General features: G+C 40.6%; 1 protein-coding gene across 2 annotated transcripts in view; it reads left to right on the top strand.

Annotated features, from left to right (window-relative positions):
- The window catches only part of SDK1 (sidekick cell adhesion molecule 1), a 363,255-nt gene that overhangs the window by 240,913 nt on the left and 104,902 nt on the right, over positions 1-17,440 (top strand). For both annotated transcript variants that reach the window (XM_042828025.1, XM_042828024.1), the window contains exons 15-17: positions 6,548-6,695; positions 7,571-7,711; positions 11,264-11,445. In XM_042828025.1, coding sequence (XP_042683959.1) covers positions 6,548-6,695; positions 7,571-7,711; positions 11,264-11,445 — 471 coding nt within the window. The remainder of the gene's footprint in view (positions 1-6,547; positions 6,696-7,570; positions 7,712-11,263; positions 11,446-17,440) is intronic.

Genomic DNA, 17,440 nt, shown 5'->3' with positions numbered 1-17,440 from the left:
TTGCAGACTTAGCTTTTACCAGAGCTGCCAACAAAACCTTACTGTTATTTGCCAAATGAGGGACAGTATACAGGGAAGTCCTGGGCATTACACTCAACTGTTAACACCCTGATAGAGTTCAACTACAAAAAAAGACCTGATACAGTGGATTTGGTATATAGGGAATCCTTAGTTCCACTTCCAGCATTGCCAGCCTGACTTCAAGCATATCAGCTTATCCCTCCATGCTTCTATTTGACATCTGTCAAATAGCAGGAGTCACATTTTATTTCTTTCCTGTTGTCCTTTGCTCTGTGCTCATAGATACCCTGATGCATTCAGAGCCCCAGCTTCACCTGAAAAGTGTAGGCAGTCTGATAGCATAAGGAATTGATGGTCTGTCATAGGAACAAACTGGGATGTCAATAGGATCTGCTGCTATGTCTGTATATGGTTTCATACGTTCTCTCCAGTTTCCCTAGGTTGTTGTTTTACAGCCTTCTTTCAGGTAGGTGGCTGAGGATACTGAACCATGAAACATACAAATATTCTACCTTTGTTTGTAGCCTTCATAGGTTGCAATCCTGATCACTGTGAATCACCACTGCTCACAGGTTTGGCATGCTGCATGGCTCGCCCTTTCTGGCTCTGTTTGCAAGGTTATTCAGGGACACCGCTAAACGCTTCTTTCAGAGTTGATGGAAAGATGAGGTTATATGGAAATCGGTCACCTTGGCAATACTTTCTAATCTCTATCACACTAGGAGCTGGAAATCCAAGCCTAACAATTGGTTCTTGATGAAAAAATTAAGAGCATCACTTTTTCTGACATGTGGAAATTAGCTGCTGCATTAGTGAATGTGAAACAGTGCTGATTTCTTATTATCTGGAGAGTAGCATTTTGTTTTGCCACACAGAGAGCTTGAGATGAGACTTGAGCTTCAGATCACATACAAGCCCTGTGCTTTGCAGGTTGGAGTGCATAGCTTTTCAGATACAGAGGCCCCAGAACTGATGATCTTGACATCTGTTGCAAGAAGTGCAGTTTTGTAATGGAAATCCTAAATGGTGTCTGGGATTGCTGTCCTTAACACAGTTCCAGATTTATTTATTTTTTATAACTAATGACTGAGAAAATTCACAGTGTTCTGAGCTCACACCCCACTACACCTTTTTATCACTGTCTGTTTGATCATCCCTCTTCTCTCTCCTAATATTGACTATAGGCAGTAAGTAAGTGCATTTTCACTCCCTGTGCCCGTTCTTTCACTCGGGGTTATTGCCCTGAGTGTTTCATGTCTCCCAGTGACTTTGACAGAGACAAGTTAATCAACTCTCAGTCTGGGGACATGATGCAAAAATAGCAGAGCTGTATTTATGTGGAGACAGCACAGAGCTGGCCAGAGGTACGCATGTGAGTCCTGCACTGTGCTGCACTAACTGGGAAGCATCACAGAGCCCACTCAGCCTCCAGGTCAGATTTGGAAGGTCTTTAAGCATCTTTGTAACAGTGAGGCCTTGCAGGTCTAGTACAGACATAGAGTAGACATGCCATCATTTCAAGAATGCTATAATTTGTTTCCTGAAATTTGTGGAAGGCTCAGCAGAAATCAACAGTAGTGCTCCAGAAATTATGCAGTCTCTCAAAGCTCCACAGGATCCTGTGAACCCTCGCTCATTCCATGATAGATCAATAATTTTGGCTGATGGCATTGCAATCAACCACTGAGAGAGTCTCATTATCACAAATCATAGGTATATGTACTTCAGCTGCATAAACCAAACACAGACCAGGCTTGTTGTCGTCTGAGCATCTGAACTCCCAGAAGTATTCTAGACCTTGCTCTTCTTTGAGGTTTTTATCTCTGCATTTATTTACTTTGCTTTTATGTACAGTCTCTAACTGGTTACCCATAGAAGTAGGACTAGAAGGAATCCAAGTCCTAGAATATTCCACTCTTACTGTGTGTGCTCTCTCATTTTATATATTATTGCTCAGCTTTACAGATGTCAGCAGCGTGGTGGAACAACGTCAACAGTGACTTCTCTTGGCAAAGCTGGCTGAAATGTCTGCATATTTTCAGTGTCTCGTTTTGTTTTATATTCCTCAAATGTTTGGTTTGGAGTCATTGCAATCTTGTTAGCGTGTAGTTAATATCTAGGTTTCAAACCTGCTACTCCTTTGGAAAACAGCATCTTTCCTTGGTCCTGTCGTGTTCCCCCCACCCCCTCGTGATGTTCATGAATGAAGCTGACTTTTGATCTCATGAAGGTACAATTGTTGCCTGATATGACTGTGCAGAATCTCTCTTTGCTTTCCAAAGAAAATCTTTCGTCAGGTTTTCCATTGGCCCTTTTTCTGCTGCAGAAAGGGTAACTGTCAAGGACTCAACATATGCTTTCCATGAGCTCATGTGCTCATGGCTGTCACATTTCCACCATCAGCAGCAGTGCAATATGCTAAACATCCTAATCCCTGTTTGTTTTCACACATCTAAAGCTTAGAAAGGGGCATCAGAATTGTGATTTATTTTCCAGTTAGCAAAGCTGCATAGAAGGTATTGTTCTTCATTCTGTGGAGCTTTAATGCATGAGTTTGGCTTTGCTGTTACAAATGCCAAAATGAAGTCTAGTTTTGTTTGTTCTTTTAGCAGTTTTGCTTCAAATAATTTTCTAATCGCTTTCTGGATCCATTGTGCATTTTGAAACACGTACCATAAGTGAATCCATAATAACAGTATCAGTTTCAGAGGACTAGCTGAAGAGGGTTCAAAATAATGAGTGTAGATTTCAGAGGACTAATTACTAGCTACATTAGAGAGAGGCGTGTCACTCCACCTGGCGTGGATTAGAAATCCTTTTCATTAATATCAATTCAGTAAAGAGATATAAAAACCTTATTTTAATTAGAGGAAAAAAACAGTGGCAGATCGCATGCATAAATTGCTGGAAATATGAACGACTCCAGTCACCAAGTCACCTAATTTTTAAAATGAATATATTTGGCATAATGTAATAATTCTCAAATTACAAGTGTTCACAGTAGGCTGTGTCTGTGGGTGATTTGAGGCATATGGCCTTGAACATTTGGGGGCAAATTTATAATCTAATTTGAAAAGCACAGTTCCAGGGAAACACAGTCATTAACTATTCTACCCACATGGAGCCAGGAATGTGAACCTTCATTTCAAATGAGATTTTCAAATAAATAGTAGCATGAGTTGCTGTTATTTGCACTGATGTGATTTTTGGATGTTTCATGACCTCTTTAACCAGTGTTGCAGCGTTCCTAGGAACCCCTATGAAACATCCTCATGGAGTTGGAAGAAGCTCCACTTATTTTACTCTAAAAAAAAAAAGTTCAGATTTCAGAGATTAATCAAAAATTATTCTGACCAATTTTTTATCTGAGCAAATTAATACTTAGAGAACTCTGTCAAGTGTAGTTAACATTAAAATACATTTCTGATTTATTATATTCTGAGATATCTGTGCAATGTAATCATACAACTCAAATTCATCACATCATGCCAATGAGGAGATAATTAAAGCTCCTATAAACAGCATCTGCACATGCTTCACTTTGAGCTCATGAATTGTCTTGCTGAACTTGGTACGAATATTGAAATGATAAAAATTGAACACAGGGATAAATCTTTGCAAAACAACACCTACAAACAGGACTCAGATCCGCAAATGATGGTGCTGAAAGATACTTTTTCTCAGGGCAGTGGTAGACTTTGTTGAAGTCCTACCAAAGAAGGATGAAAAACTTTGTTTTTGTTTGAACTTTTTGCAATATCATATTGTCATGAAAGACGGATTCAGTAGTATGGTAAATTGCAGTGGTTCCATCTGTGCTAAACCCCTGGAGAAGAAAAGAGATGGAAATGTACTCCAAAGCTGCAAAAATTAGATTTCTGCAGTGGATGTGGTCTGCAATATCAAAAAGAAATGATTTTTGAGGAACTTGCAATCAGTGCAAGAATTGTGAGGTAGACAGGGAAATTTAAAAGGAATGCCTCTTGGTGAATAACCAGTGCTATCAAACATATATATTGTGAGTGCATCCAAAAACTCTTAACAGAACATGTCATTTCTCAAAGCCAAAAATTGCACTGTAAGCTCGAGAGTAGCCTGTGAGATTCTTGGTTTCCAAGAAATTAGCTTGGAGAGGCAATTGGAATTAATTCAGAATACCCAATATCCTTAAGAAGATAGACAACTAGCCATGAGTTTTTCAAACAGTGGCAATTACAGCAGAAGAGCAAGCAAGCAAAGCCCAGAGTACACTCTGGGCAGCTTAAGTTAAATGAAGGATTAGTGTGGTCTGTTCAATTTATTTATTAGTTTGACCTGGCAAGTCTCTCACTGTGGAGCTTCTCCAGGCTTCCTGGGACAGACAGGTGACAATCATCCCTGAAGGAGATGGGAGTCAGTGCTGAAAATCCTATGGAAGGTTTCCAACGTCAGAACTGCTTTTCTACGCAGTAAAAGGAACTGCTGTACTATGCTGGGCTCCCTTCTGTGTTTAAGGAGGCGTAATGGCCTCTCAGAATGTTTAGTTTATTGACTGATTGTCCAAAAAAAAAAAAAAAACTTTTAAATTTTGAAGCTACTCTGCACAGTTCCTTTATCCACTGCTCCAGGAGCAAGCAAGTCCCCCCCAAACCTCTTCCCTTTAGGACTCAGAATGCCCAAGAGATGAATAGGGTTCGTTTGTATTAGTTTTCAGTTTAATCTCTCTTCCTGCCAGATCTTTTATCTTCCACCAAGAGAAGAAAAAGAATAAATAAAGTATTCTACAGATGCAGCATATAAACAGAGCAGAGCCCCAAGGTGCTGAGGAGATTAATAGGCCCTATTGTTGAATCAAACTGCTCACTGCATTGAACTGCTTGGGTTAAGCACTCTCAGGTGGTGTTTACACTAGCAGTTAACAAATGGAACTGATTTGCTCTAGGAAATGGACCACTACCCAAGAGCTCATACAAGGATATTTTGCTCTCTTAGTGTTGTCTGTTCTTCCCTTTCCTCATGCAGCTGCTTCAGGCAACTTACTAAGTCAGCCATGGCTGAATCTTGATTGGGTCCTGTGCTCTCTGGATGTCACAGTGTAAGCAGTTGTTTGTAAAGCCTCGAGAGAAACTTGATTTAAAAGGAAGGAACTAGGGTGCACCAAACTAATGCAGGTATCCTTCCTCCGAGTGCTTTGTAAACAACGCCCAGCACTGCATTCAGATCATCGCCACCCAGACCTTGCAGCAGAAGCGGCTGACAGCAAATCATCAACAGCTGGCAGTGATGGAACCTGACTGCTGTGCAAATGTCCCTCTTCAGCATTCCCAGTATTCTGCTGTGTCAGTTTTCTTGTTAAAAAAGACTTTGTTCTCAGAAAGCCATTACTGGAATAAATATATTCTGAATAATTTGAAGATGCAGAGTGTATAGCCCAACAGGCATCACACCCCAGTAGACTTAAACTTGCTAAGGAATCTGCCAGAAAAACACTGAATTAGTGGTTTACATCTTGGTGTGAAGTTTTTCTTTCACATTTGGGACATCTCATCTTCATTTTCAGGCAGACGTGGAGGTGACCTGCCAGGAGCTGCAGTGCACTTCTGATGAGCAGCATGCACAGATACATTGCCAAAATCTGCAGCTAGCGCCTCAGTCATTTCCAGAAGTATTTGTAATTTTGAGCAGGGAGCTTGAAAACAGCTGGTATTATTTAAAAACTGAACAAATCTTTAAGTTGGCTGCTTCCATTGCTGTACTGTTGCATCTCAAACCAACTGTCACGTCTCCTTCACTGCTTCAGTCATGACTTTGGGGAGAATATATACCATCAGGCTGGAAAGAAAAGAAGTCAGGATATTTAATTTTCAACGTGCTTAATTTCTGACCTCTTTGAAAACTTGAAAATACAGTTTGGGCATCAGAGGAGCTCAGCGTGTGAAGTATCTGAACTGACAGCAAAGGTTTTATAGTACTGCTGGGGCTGTTTATACCAGGGAGCCTTCCTAGGAAATGAGTAGACGGAACGCCAAGTACTGGAAAAAGAATAAAACATGGAGAATCCGAAGCAGAAGCTTTCTCAGGTCTTATAGTGAAGGACTGATTTGGCAGAGAACATCACACTTCTACACCTGCTTGCAAGCTGGGTAGAGAGATATTCCAAACTGCCTACGAATTTCATTACAGACCTTCCACCAGAGCCACTCATGGGTGTGGTGTTGTAATGGCCTGCCAAACAGATGGGTTGTGAAATACACAGCCCATCTGTCTTTATCATGCTTGTTTCCTCTTTTATTAAAATGTTAATGAATATAGTTTTTATTTATTATGCCATGACATGTGCAGCATCACTTTCCAATAGACAAATGTGCAATCTGCATAACCGTGTGGGCTGACAGGAACGCTTCTTTTGCAGCAAAGAAACTTCTTGGTAAAGTTCCTCTGAGGAAAACAGGCAGAGGGAGCCCCGTGCAGCCACAGACACATCCTTCCTTCTGCAGAGCTTTCAACAAGCACTTCCACCAATTTCAAATGTTCCTTATTCTGACAGATTCTCCCTGGAAGGTTCACCTATCAAATCTGGACCCGAAGATGACCAGTGTCACTGTGAGTGGACTCACCCCAGCCCGAACCTACCAGTTCAGGGTGTGTGCAGTTAACCAGGTGGGAAAAGGCCAGTACAGCTCCGAGACCAGCAGGTACGGCAAAAATAAACGCCTGCATACTGTGTACATGTGGGAGAAAAAAATGTTGTTGTGAGAGAACAAAATAAAGTTATCTTTTGCACAATAACCGAGGAGGGGAGCAGTTATCATTACCCAGGTCTCCAGAGAGTGCTCTGCGGCTGTCAGTAATTGGTGGTAATGGCAATTAGGCGACGCGGGAAACCAGCACGCAATGGGAGAGGTGCCCTTGTGTTTCCAATGTATCAGTGAGCATTATCCTGGAAGGTGGTCAAGTAGGTATACGTGCAAGCAAAATATTTTTATTCCTATTGTGTTAAGTCACTGCAGTTAGCCCTGCAAGGAGTACAGCTTTCACCCAATCATTGCAATGTTACTTCTGGAATTCACCCAGATGTGACATAGAAGGATGGCTTCATCAAATTTAGTTTCAAATGCATCCCCCTTCCTCTGTGAACCAGAGCTTGCTGTGAGCTTGAATTGCAGAACAGCTGAACTCTAAATGGCTTTTTCAAAATGTAGGAATTTGATATGAAAAATATTGAAAGAGCTGAAAGAAACAATTTGGAAGAAGTCACAGACACTGGACCTGAGCTCTAGCTCATTCAGGCTTGTAATCTTTTTAAAGAGTTGTAGCAGCCTGGGTGATTCAGAGAGAATAAGGCTACCTCAGCTGTCTATCCTTCTACTTGCTTAACTGATTTCTTATTATGTTGATTTGTTGTAACTATTTCATGCATGTCTTCAGCAGTCTGATCAGCATTGTATTTCTTTCAAGTCATCAGACTTTGATAAACGAAACTGGTTCGCTTGGAGTTGGATCCATGAAATAGAAATGTTGCTTATCCTTTATCTTGACAACCACCTCTGCCACATTCTTTTGCATTCAGGTTGATGCTACCTGAGGAGCCGCCCAGTGCCCCACCTAAAAACATCGTGGCCAGTGGGCGCACCAATCAGTCCATCATGGTCCAGTGGCAGCCTCCTCCTGAGAGTGAGCATAATGGAGTTCTTCACGGGTACATCCTAAGGTGAGTAATTTTCTTCCCTCCAAGGTCTAGAACTAGACTGGTGTGTGCATGAGGGAGCTCCTAATGGTGTGATTCAAGGATGTATGAAAAGCTATTCCTAATTCCATCAAATATATTAGTTATTCTTTACAACCGCCGCGGCTGCATTGGTTTGTTGCAGACGAGAAAATGCCTGTGTTCAAATAGCCCAAAGGGTGCAGACATACAAATTCCAGCCTTTCTTAGTGAGCTCCAGTCTGCTTTTTGCTGTTAGGTGCTCTGGATGAGTGTGGAGACTGAGCATCCAGATAACTTTTCTCCATTTTCAAATATTCTAATTATGGTAAAGTGGGAAGTTGGTACAGTGCAGCCTGTGCATTGCAGATGTATTTGTGTTTATTACAAGCTCAGCTCGAGAGTTTAACTACCTTACCAAAGACACAACAAACAAAGGACTCCTGCACTATGGAAGAGCAAGAATAGAATCAATAACTATCAGTTTTGTGCCAAACAAAATGGAGAGGGGGAATGACAGGTCAAATGCTTTGTGGCAGACCTTGATTTGGTTTTGAAAACCGGTCAATTGAGTGAAATTCTTTCAGTCTCAGCTGTGTTAATGAAAAACAGATTCAGACAGTAACTGGGAATCAGTAATTCATTCAATCTTTTGCTTACACGGGATTTATTTTTAGGAAAGGGTGCTGCCACACCAAGAGACTTTGCTGAGCACTTCCATTTTCTTATGTTTTAGGACTCAGTTATTCACTCCTGCCCAATTCATCCACAGCTTACTGGATTATTTGGCTTCCTACATTTCCTGCTATGTTAGCAGCCAGCTGGGGCCATCCCTTTCATAAGGGAGGCACTATCTAAATCAGAATTTCTGTGGGAAACTCCCAAGCATTGCACCTCCACTGATATATTTCCTGCTGATACTTATGGCCTATTGCAGGCAGGTTGCTGACATTTTTAACACAGGATCTTCCAGACCTAGTAGAAGTTAACTAAATGCTGTAGTCTAAATGCCAGTCTTCTGTTTGTGCTGTGCTCCTGCTTTTGCTGGCATGGGTGGAAATTGTTTTCTGGTGCTGGAATGTTGGTCAATTCCCAAAATAGAGCTGGAAAGTTCCTTCACTCTATAGGCAGAGCTGAAGATGGTTAATCTCCCTGTCACCTGTACTGAGCCTATGACAGTGGTGAGCCGCTGGAAGGAATGCTGGATTTTAAGAGCTGGGGCTCAGTTTGAAAGCAGTGCCAGTCGTCGCTGTCAGGTGGGAAATGATGCTTCAGCTTCTGCCCTTAGCTAAATCTTATCATGAGAGCTGGGTACCCCTCTGCGTAGGATACAACGTTGTTTGTAGAGTTCTTTTCTTCAAACAAGCCTACTGGACGATGAGATTAACTCCTAAGCTACTCCTGGTATGTCTGAACCAATCTCAGCATTAGGTCAGAAGCAATCCTGCAGCCTCCCATGTCTGGCAATCTGCTCCATTTAATCTGTATAGCATTTCCAGTCATGTTTAGCTTAAGAGTTTTCTACAACTGTTATTAGCATAATTGATTCTGGTCCTCACTGTAACATCTCTTTCCATTTTAGTAGGGAGTGATCATATTCATTATGCTCAGTCTGTGGACATTTTTGATGTCTACACATTTTGTCTAGACCGCAGAGCAGCAAAAGCATTTATTCAAAAGGAATTTAAGATTATCATATAAAAGCACAGCTGTCCCAGGTAATAAACCAAGCTGTTCTCCCAAGTCAGAATGTGTGGCCACAGCAATATGTGCACTGACGAAAGGTCTTCCTGCACTGATTTCTATAGAATTAGGATACACTACCGTGCATCCCAGAGACCTGACGCTGAAGACATGCAAGATACTAAACTGATGGAACACCTGATCTTTAAAAGTGAAGGTGCACTGCACAAGTCACATAGAGTATACATCAAAGTCCGCGGTGAGAAAAATCATGAAGACATGACATTTCTGAACTGGCCTTCTTTCTCTGCCCTTTTTCTCCATGGCAGTATTGCATTTAGGGGAGTGCCATGCTAACAGCATAATAGATTAAATCACAGGAGCACTCTGCACCTTGTCTGCTAGGTGTGAGACAAAACAGCTCTGTGCCAACAATCGGCTTTGCCAAGATGCATACAGCCTTGGCAGGAGACAAATAAAGGAATAGGTAGATGTCACATAAAGTAGAAAGAAAGGAAGGAAGGAAGAAAGGAAGAAAGGCATTCAATAAACTCAGCTGAGAGCTGATACTTCCTTATTTCCATTTCTATTTCATAAAGGGAATTGTAGGATCACAAATGCTGATATGACAAAATACAGTCAGACGAGGAGCTCCACAACAGAGGAGAAGGGGGTGGTTGGTGATCAAGAGCTGACCTGATTAGGGGAAGAGTTTAGAACAAAATCTGTTGCTGAAATACTTGTGGAAGTTGTCTAGCTGTACAGATTTAACTCAGATAAATTTAAAATCGGTCCTTAAGATGTCAATGAAATTGTTCTGTGCTAATAAGATTTTGGTGCTTGTTGTGAGGCAAACAATGAATGAGAGTGAATAAAACTATTTTGGTGAATAAGAACCCAAGCATTCCTAAATTTGTCTGTTTTGGTGGGACTGCAATGCCCCACGACCCTGACTTGGTCACTGTGTTTCTGATTTGGTGTGATGTTAGCACATCACAAGCATCCATTGTAGCATTTCAACAAAGGAAGGAAAACACAGAGTTATTCACATTCAGAGATTTGTTAGGTTTGTTTTCCATAGCTTATTTATTCTCTGTACTTTCTTGGCCTAAAGAGACGCATCAAAAGGGTTGTTTTATGTAATACAGTTTCTACAGGGGAAAATATATTCTGTTTTCCAGCTTCGCATACTTCAGCAAAGGGTTTGTCTGGGTGTACACCACTCACCCTTTCCTGGTTCAGCCCTCCTGAAATTTCCATGCTTAACCAATCCTTCCATCTCAAATCTATTCAGTCCTTATTTTAATTACATTAAAAATACTGTATTTATAATTTTTAATAATGTATTTATTAAAAATTAAATAAATACATTTAAATAATTACATTACAAGTAAATCCAGGTGGGAGGCAGAGATGGCAGTGCCCACAGCTCCCGAAGGTCAGAGCCCTCTGAGTTCTCCTTTTCAGACTTCAGAGGAGGAAAAGAGCATTTCTCAAGCTGATTTACAGCAGCACCCTGATAAAAATCACATCTGGGCAATTTTTCCTACTAAATCACAGGTTTTACTAGACAAGCCACGTTTAAAAAGCTGTAATTTTTCTGCAGCCATAAAGTAGGATAAAGTACCCATTTTGTTTAGCCCTGTGCGTGTAATCTCAGTGAGATCAGATTATAAATACTATGGCAGTCAAACCAGACGTGATCTTATCAGGAGTTAGTCTGTTGTTTCTCATTAGTTTTCATTATTCTTTGTATAATTCTACTGTAAAAGCGAGGATATTACCTGTTCACAAAAGAAGCTCTTTTGTTAGTCAGGATATTTTCTGTAATTGATACCAACCAATTAACTGCAAGTTTTTCTTCCCGTCTGATAGGTATCGTCTGGCTGGCCTCCCTGGAGAATACCAGTATAAAAACATTACCAGTGCAGAAATTAACTACTGCTTAGTGACAGACCTGATCATTTGGACCCAGTATGAAATCCAGGTGGCATCTTACAATGGAGCTGGGCTGGGAGCCTTCAGCAGACCAGTGACTGAGTACACCCTGCAGGGAGGTGAGCAAATCAGAACAAGACATTGTTTATTGTCACAGTTTAATGCATCTTTTCGTATGGAGAAGATGGTAGTCACAGCTAACAACTTGTAGATGAATGGTCAGTTCAGTCAAATCCAGTAGGCAGCTCTGGGGAGAAAGAAAGGAAGTAGGAAACAGAAATTCAAGCACCTAAGCAGAAACAAAATAAGACCCTACTGCCATCCTTTTTTTAGAAAAAGCTGTGCATGAGCTCAGAATTTATCTATTTTTCCTGACCTTCATGATGACATCTTAGCACACTAGCAGGTCAGAATCATCTGCAGCTGAAGTTATAAATAGAGATGCTGGGGAGAGCTGGGGTCTGTGGAACGGATTTATAGGACACGTGAGATGCAGGGGCAGAGGCTCCTCCTGTAGGAGTGGCATAAAGAATATGGTAGGGAATTGGGTTTATGGTGGTCAAGATATGCAATATGCCACGCAGGCAATACTTGAGACAAGCACATAGCAAATCTAAGCCATTAGCTCTAATGGTCACAGAATAGCTTGCTTTGGAAATATGGGATGAACTTTAAGGGAACTGTAGAAAGAGAAATAGAGCCTGTGTAGAAAGCATGTTTTGTAGCACTTTGGGAACGGTGCAGACATTTGCAAAGGAAGATAAAATGATCTTTAAAGCCCTGATTTTTATGTTATGGCCCTTCCATACCTTTCTGGTAAGTGCCTTAAGAAGGGTATAAATTACATTCAAAATAGGATATGTAATTACTTTTTACAACCAGTGTAAGGCATGTTTACACCTCTAGATTGGTATAAAAATCTGTAGGATAATTAAGTACCAGGCCCTTAAAGCTTTCTTATATTCCCATAATTAAGGGATTGTGCTGGATTCTGAGCACCGGACAGTACGTGGTCCCTACATTATTGGTCATAAAACAATTAAACTATTTTAAAAGCTTGCAGTTTTACAGAACCTCAGTTAATTTATAGTCAGTGAAGATTACATAGTTGTTTGTTAATTGTTACTAGGAGTTCATTATAACATGATTAGATGCAGCTTGAGTTGTAGGGAGATCTTTAAGAAAAGATTATTTGCATGCAATACTAATTAACCACAACAATTAAAACGGGAATCTATCTGTATTTTGTCTTAGGGCATCTAAACCCTCACAGTTTAGAGGAGTCTAGACACACTCAACATCTTCCTAGAAGTATTTATAGCAGACCTTGAAATGCTGTTTTAAAAATTCCTTCTCTTTACAGCCAGGATTAATGTTTTGTATCCCACCATTCTCCACTGAGAATTGGTTTCCACACAGAATTTGAATCTATGTTGTGAATATGCTTGCAACTCATTACTTTGTTTATTTAGACATTTTAAGCTATCGTATCACCTTAACCTTCCATCTGTTAAGATTCAGGTTTGGACTTCACATTCTTTTTTTTCTTAAACCCTGCAGCTGATTCTAATTTCCCTTGATATTATGTGCTGTTATCATCATCCTTTATTGATTGGCTGTCCATTGTCATTTATAAGGGTATAAATCCTCTGTTATAAATTAAGAGAAATCAGTCCTGCATCCATATTAACTATTTGGAGTGTTTATACTGCATGACTACATGCACTGGCCTGGTTGTCTCGATGTAGTTTCTAGCTATTCAGCATTGGGCAGACAAAGATGAAAAACTGGTTATTTCTGATTTTTTTATAACTGCATTTAATAACAGCACTACATAATTACTTCATGGATGCTGGAAGCTGCCATCTCCTAATAGATGCCTTACTGGATTTCTGTGCAAGTCACTGAAGTCTGCTCTAAAAAGAGCCTGAATTCTTTTTACATTTAGAATTGAGAAGAAGGGAGGGTAACTAGAATGGGTGTAGTTGGAAATTGGATTAATATAAAGACTCCGTCAGTAACACACTGCTGTCCAAAACCCTGCTCGTTTATCTTTCCTGCAGTTGGGAAATGACAGGAGAAACCAGTGTTTTCTTGCTCTAGAATGTCCTTCCCGAACCAAACCAGCAGGAGTACGGAAAGCCATGTGTGAAACTGCCCTGTAAATCACACTCTGATTTTAATATGAGCCGAGATAAATGTCAAAGACACACACTCCCGTCTATCCCTCTCTCCTGCTATGACCACCACCACCTCTATTCTGACATGCGTTAAACGATGTGAGCCATGCTGGCAAGAACCTGTCTGTCTGCTGATGAAAAATACCTGAAATACCTCGTATTAATCAAATGTGCTCTGCAGTCAAAGCCTGGCAGGAAATGAGCACTGGGAGCTGATCACCCCATTGGCAGGAGCAGATCAGCACATTGGCATCTTTGTCGGGAAGAATATTGACTGGCCATACAAGCTGTGGATTTATACCACAGCCCGCTCCATTAATCCCTTATTAGCCCTCTGGCATTGTGTTTGCCACTGATAAGTAATCAGCTCTTCAAATGTTTCCAGCCTCTGCAATGCAGCCAAACTAGCAAGATGCTGAAAGATGATCTAAACTTGTAGTGAGACTGGCACGTAATGTCAACTAGATAAAATGTCAGCAAGACTTACTGCCAAAGCACTGAACTGCCGAGCTCCGGGGTCAGGCAGTTTGACTGTCTCTAAATCTTGAAAGTCTTTTCAGAGTGATATTCAGCGTAATCCTTTGATGCTCTGTGTATATAGGTCTTCCTTCATCAGAGCTTCTCCAGCTGTTCCTTACTTTGATGTTACTTTTCACAGGGATTTGGGCCAGCCTTCCGCATAGGGCAAATTTTACTTATTTAAACAGTGTCCCTCAGGACTTTTCATTGCCATATGAAAAACTGAAATTTTCCAATATCTTTTCATATGAGTGGCTTTGTGAGATGTACAAATGTCTTTCTGCATGGCAGTGATGTTGTTTCTGCTCAGTACTGTTGGCCCTGTTTAGCATTTTCTACAGACTGATTTGAGAAAGCAATCTTCCAGCTTTTATGTTGTGGCTATCCTTTTATCTCAGTAAAAGGAAGACTTTTGAGCTTCTCTTTCCATGAAAATCTCTCTCAGATTTAGCCAAGGCAAGGTGTGTAATTAGAGCTTTCATTAGACTCCTTGCATTGGAATTAACCTTTTTTTGTCTGCTTTAACTGATACACTTTTCTGTTGATGCACATCCAAAAGCCAGTCTTATATCCTTATTATGTTCATAATCCTTAATGTGTCATTTGACATTGTTTTAAGTCAATACTGTGCTGTGCATGGACACCTTGAAAGGCCAGCAAAGTCTCAGCAAAAGTTAATAGACTTTTCCATAAGTTTTTCCTTAGTTTTCCCGTAGGCTTTTTCACCGAAAGTCTTCATGTGGTAAAATTCCCTCACCAAGCCATCCATGGATGCTGGTTTGGGTCTGGCTGCTGCTGTGCAGAAGGAGGTCAGAGCTGTAGCATCGGGATCTTGTAGCTCTAGGTTTTATCACTGTTAGGTGTCATTTGCCATCTCCCGCTTTGCATTGCTTTTAATGGCTTTACAAAGGCCATGAAATTAGCGGTTGTCACGGTGAGGCCCCTCACTCCCAGTTCTTAATAAAGAAGTGAAATTTCGTCCTTGTGAAAAAGGAACAGAGGCATTTTCCAGCTGCAGGAAGCAGAATTCAGCAGTTATTGCCAAACCTTGTACTTCTGAATTTCACACTTTGGCACGTGTAGAAGAGCAGAGAGCCCTGTGTCCATGCACCTGCTGCTGCTCAGAGCACAGCACGACTTGGTGGCAGGTGGGCAGGGGAAGAGGCTTTGCAGGAAAAACTCTCCCCAGAGCTTCCAGTGCACTGAAAGAGCCAAATCCTCCCGCAGAGAAAACCTACAGCTCCCTGAGCCTGCCGTGCTGAGACATGGAAGCTGCCAGCCCAGAATTCGGGAGGTTGGGTGGAGCAGGAGACTTGTCCAGGGCTTTGTCAGAGATCTGTATTTAAGACCTGCAGTCTGGCTGTGGGTATCTGTGCAGGGTTTACATGCTACCTGCACGTAGCTACAGACAGAATAATTACATGTACACATGCTTAACCTGATTGCCTTCTCTTCTCTCAATTATCCCGTCAGCAAAACCCTTTTAATGGCTTTTATCTAGAGTGCTTCCATGACCTTTTCTGCTTAGAATGCTGCACATTAACTTGCAGTCCCCTGAGCTGAGCTCTTAACAGATTTCCAACAGTATGAACTTTGTAGGGAAGAAAGTAGCAGTTGGTTTTGTCTGACCAATTTGATCTGCAGTTCCAGGATGACTCCCAGATGGGTCTCCGGTGTGAGATGGTTTAAGAATGCTTGCAAAAATCATGAAGGACAGATTTAAAAACCAAGCACGTAAATGCTTGGGGATTACTTTTGAAACAGCTATTTGACATCAGTAGCTCCTGTACTGCTTGACAACAAGAAACTTGTAGGAAGAAGATAGCTATCCACTGCCAAGTTAGGAAATGTTTTATGGGGACAGCTGCAGCTTCAGCAAGGTGCTGGCTGTGACCTGGGGAAGGTATCTGAGTTCTGAACTGATCGGAAGGTCGGCCCTGGTTTAGCTTCTCTCAAACTTTTTCCTTTTTTAATGCAAAACTGTTCAGATACCCAAGGAAGCCTTTAAGATCAGAACATAAAAGGAGAACTTTATACCATCACTTTGAAGTAAATTTGAGGTCACAATGCCCATATTTTACTGATTAAAATATAAAAATGTATTATATCACATCTGCAGTATAATTAAGCTTATGCATATTAGATAGACCATGTTCTTTCCATCTTTTAAATACGTTCATTGTAATGCAGATGTTGATACTTCAATGAAGATTCTGAAGATGAATTGTAATATAAATCATGTTTCCAGCATTCTGAAGCATTCAGGTTTTCTGCTCATGATTTTTATCCTTTCTCTTATCGTAGCAGGTTCTGTTTGTGCTGTGATGATTTATTCTCATTTCAGAGAATTACCTCCTAATGAAAGAAAAATATTTCACTCATTAAAAGAAATAATTAACTCATGTGGTTATACACATTTCCAAAATGCAGTAAACCTATCCTAAGGTGCTTACCCAGCTTTTTGCATGGTGTGCTACATTAAGGGCCATGTGAATCTTCCTCCCACTGCCAAGTTCTGTATTTCTTTGAGTGGGGCTGTTGGTTAACAGCTTATGGGGTGAGGTATAAACTATAGTTTTTCTGCATCACAAGATTAGCGTAGCGAAGTAGAGTGGTCATGTTCAACAGAAGGAAGAGGAGTGAGCTGAGGGGAGAATCCTCAGCTGATTTACCCTTCAGGACAGAAGGAGATTAAATTAGCGATGATATCCAGATGACTTTCTGATAACTAGCTAATTCAGAGCTTTCTTGTTCACTTTTCTTTTTCAATAACAAATCTCTGGTGGCTACACAGTCAGAATATTCCAATATGTAGGAAAGGATGAATTTTGATTTTTTAAATTCTTACACTATCAATTATACAATTGATTGTATAATCATAATTGAACATGAGCAAGTTAAAGCACATTTAGTGGCTCTCATAATGAACAGGTTCATCAAAGAATATGAATAAGTGAAAATACATTAGTGGGAGAATGAAGCCGACGCAACTCATTATGACTCTATATTGACTTTAATACAGATGGCTGTATTTTTGGATGATCAGATGAATAACTTAAGTACAAAAACTTTACGATGTCCACAGGTTGATAAGATTATTACAACCTTCCAAAGGCGTATAAGGAATTGTGATACACGGCAAAAAAGGAAATAGGGCCCACATTTTAATGAAAAATTAACGTAGTATCAGATCAATTTGTTTTTTAGAGCTCAATAATTAAGGATAGTTCATAAAGTGTGATACCGAGCTTTAAATTAGGGCAAAACAATTCCAAGTAATATGCCGTTTCTGAAGTTAAATAAAACAAATGTGCAGGACTAAATTGTCAAACCAGTTGTCTTCAAGGAGTTTTAGTGTCATAGGGCATGGAAGTGGATGTTTTAGGCTTCTTTCAAACCTGACATCTTCAAGGAT

This window comes from Centrocercus urophasianus, unplaced genomic scaffold (assembly GCF_019232065.1).
Source record: "Centrocercus urophasianus isolate 14NV4802_14NV808 unplaced genomic scaffold, USGS_Curo_1.0 seq_29, whole genome shotgun sequence".
NCBI classification, from domain to species: Eukaryota; Metazoa; Chordata; class Aves; order Galliformes; family Phasianidae; genus Centrocercus; species Centrocercus urophasianus.
The sequence above is the reverse complement of the archived record's forward strand: the minus strand, read 5'-3'. Positions and strand labels throughout refer to the sequence as shown.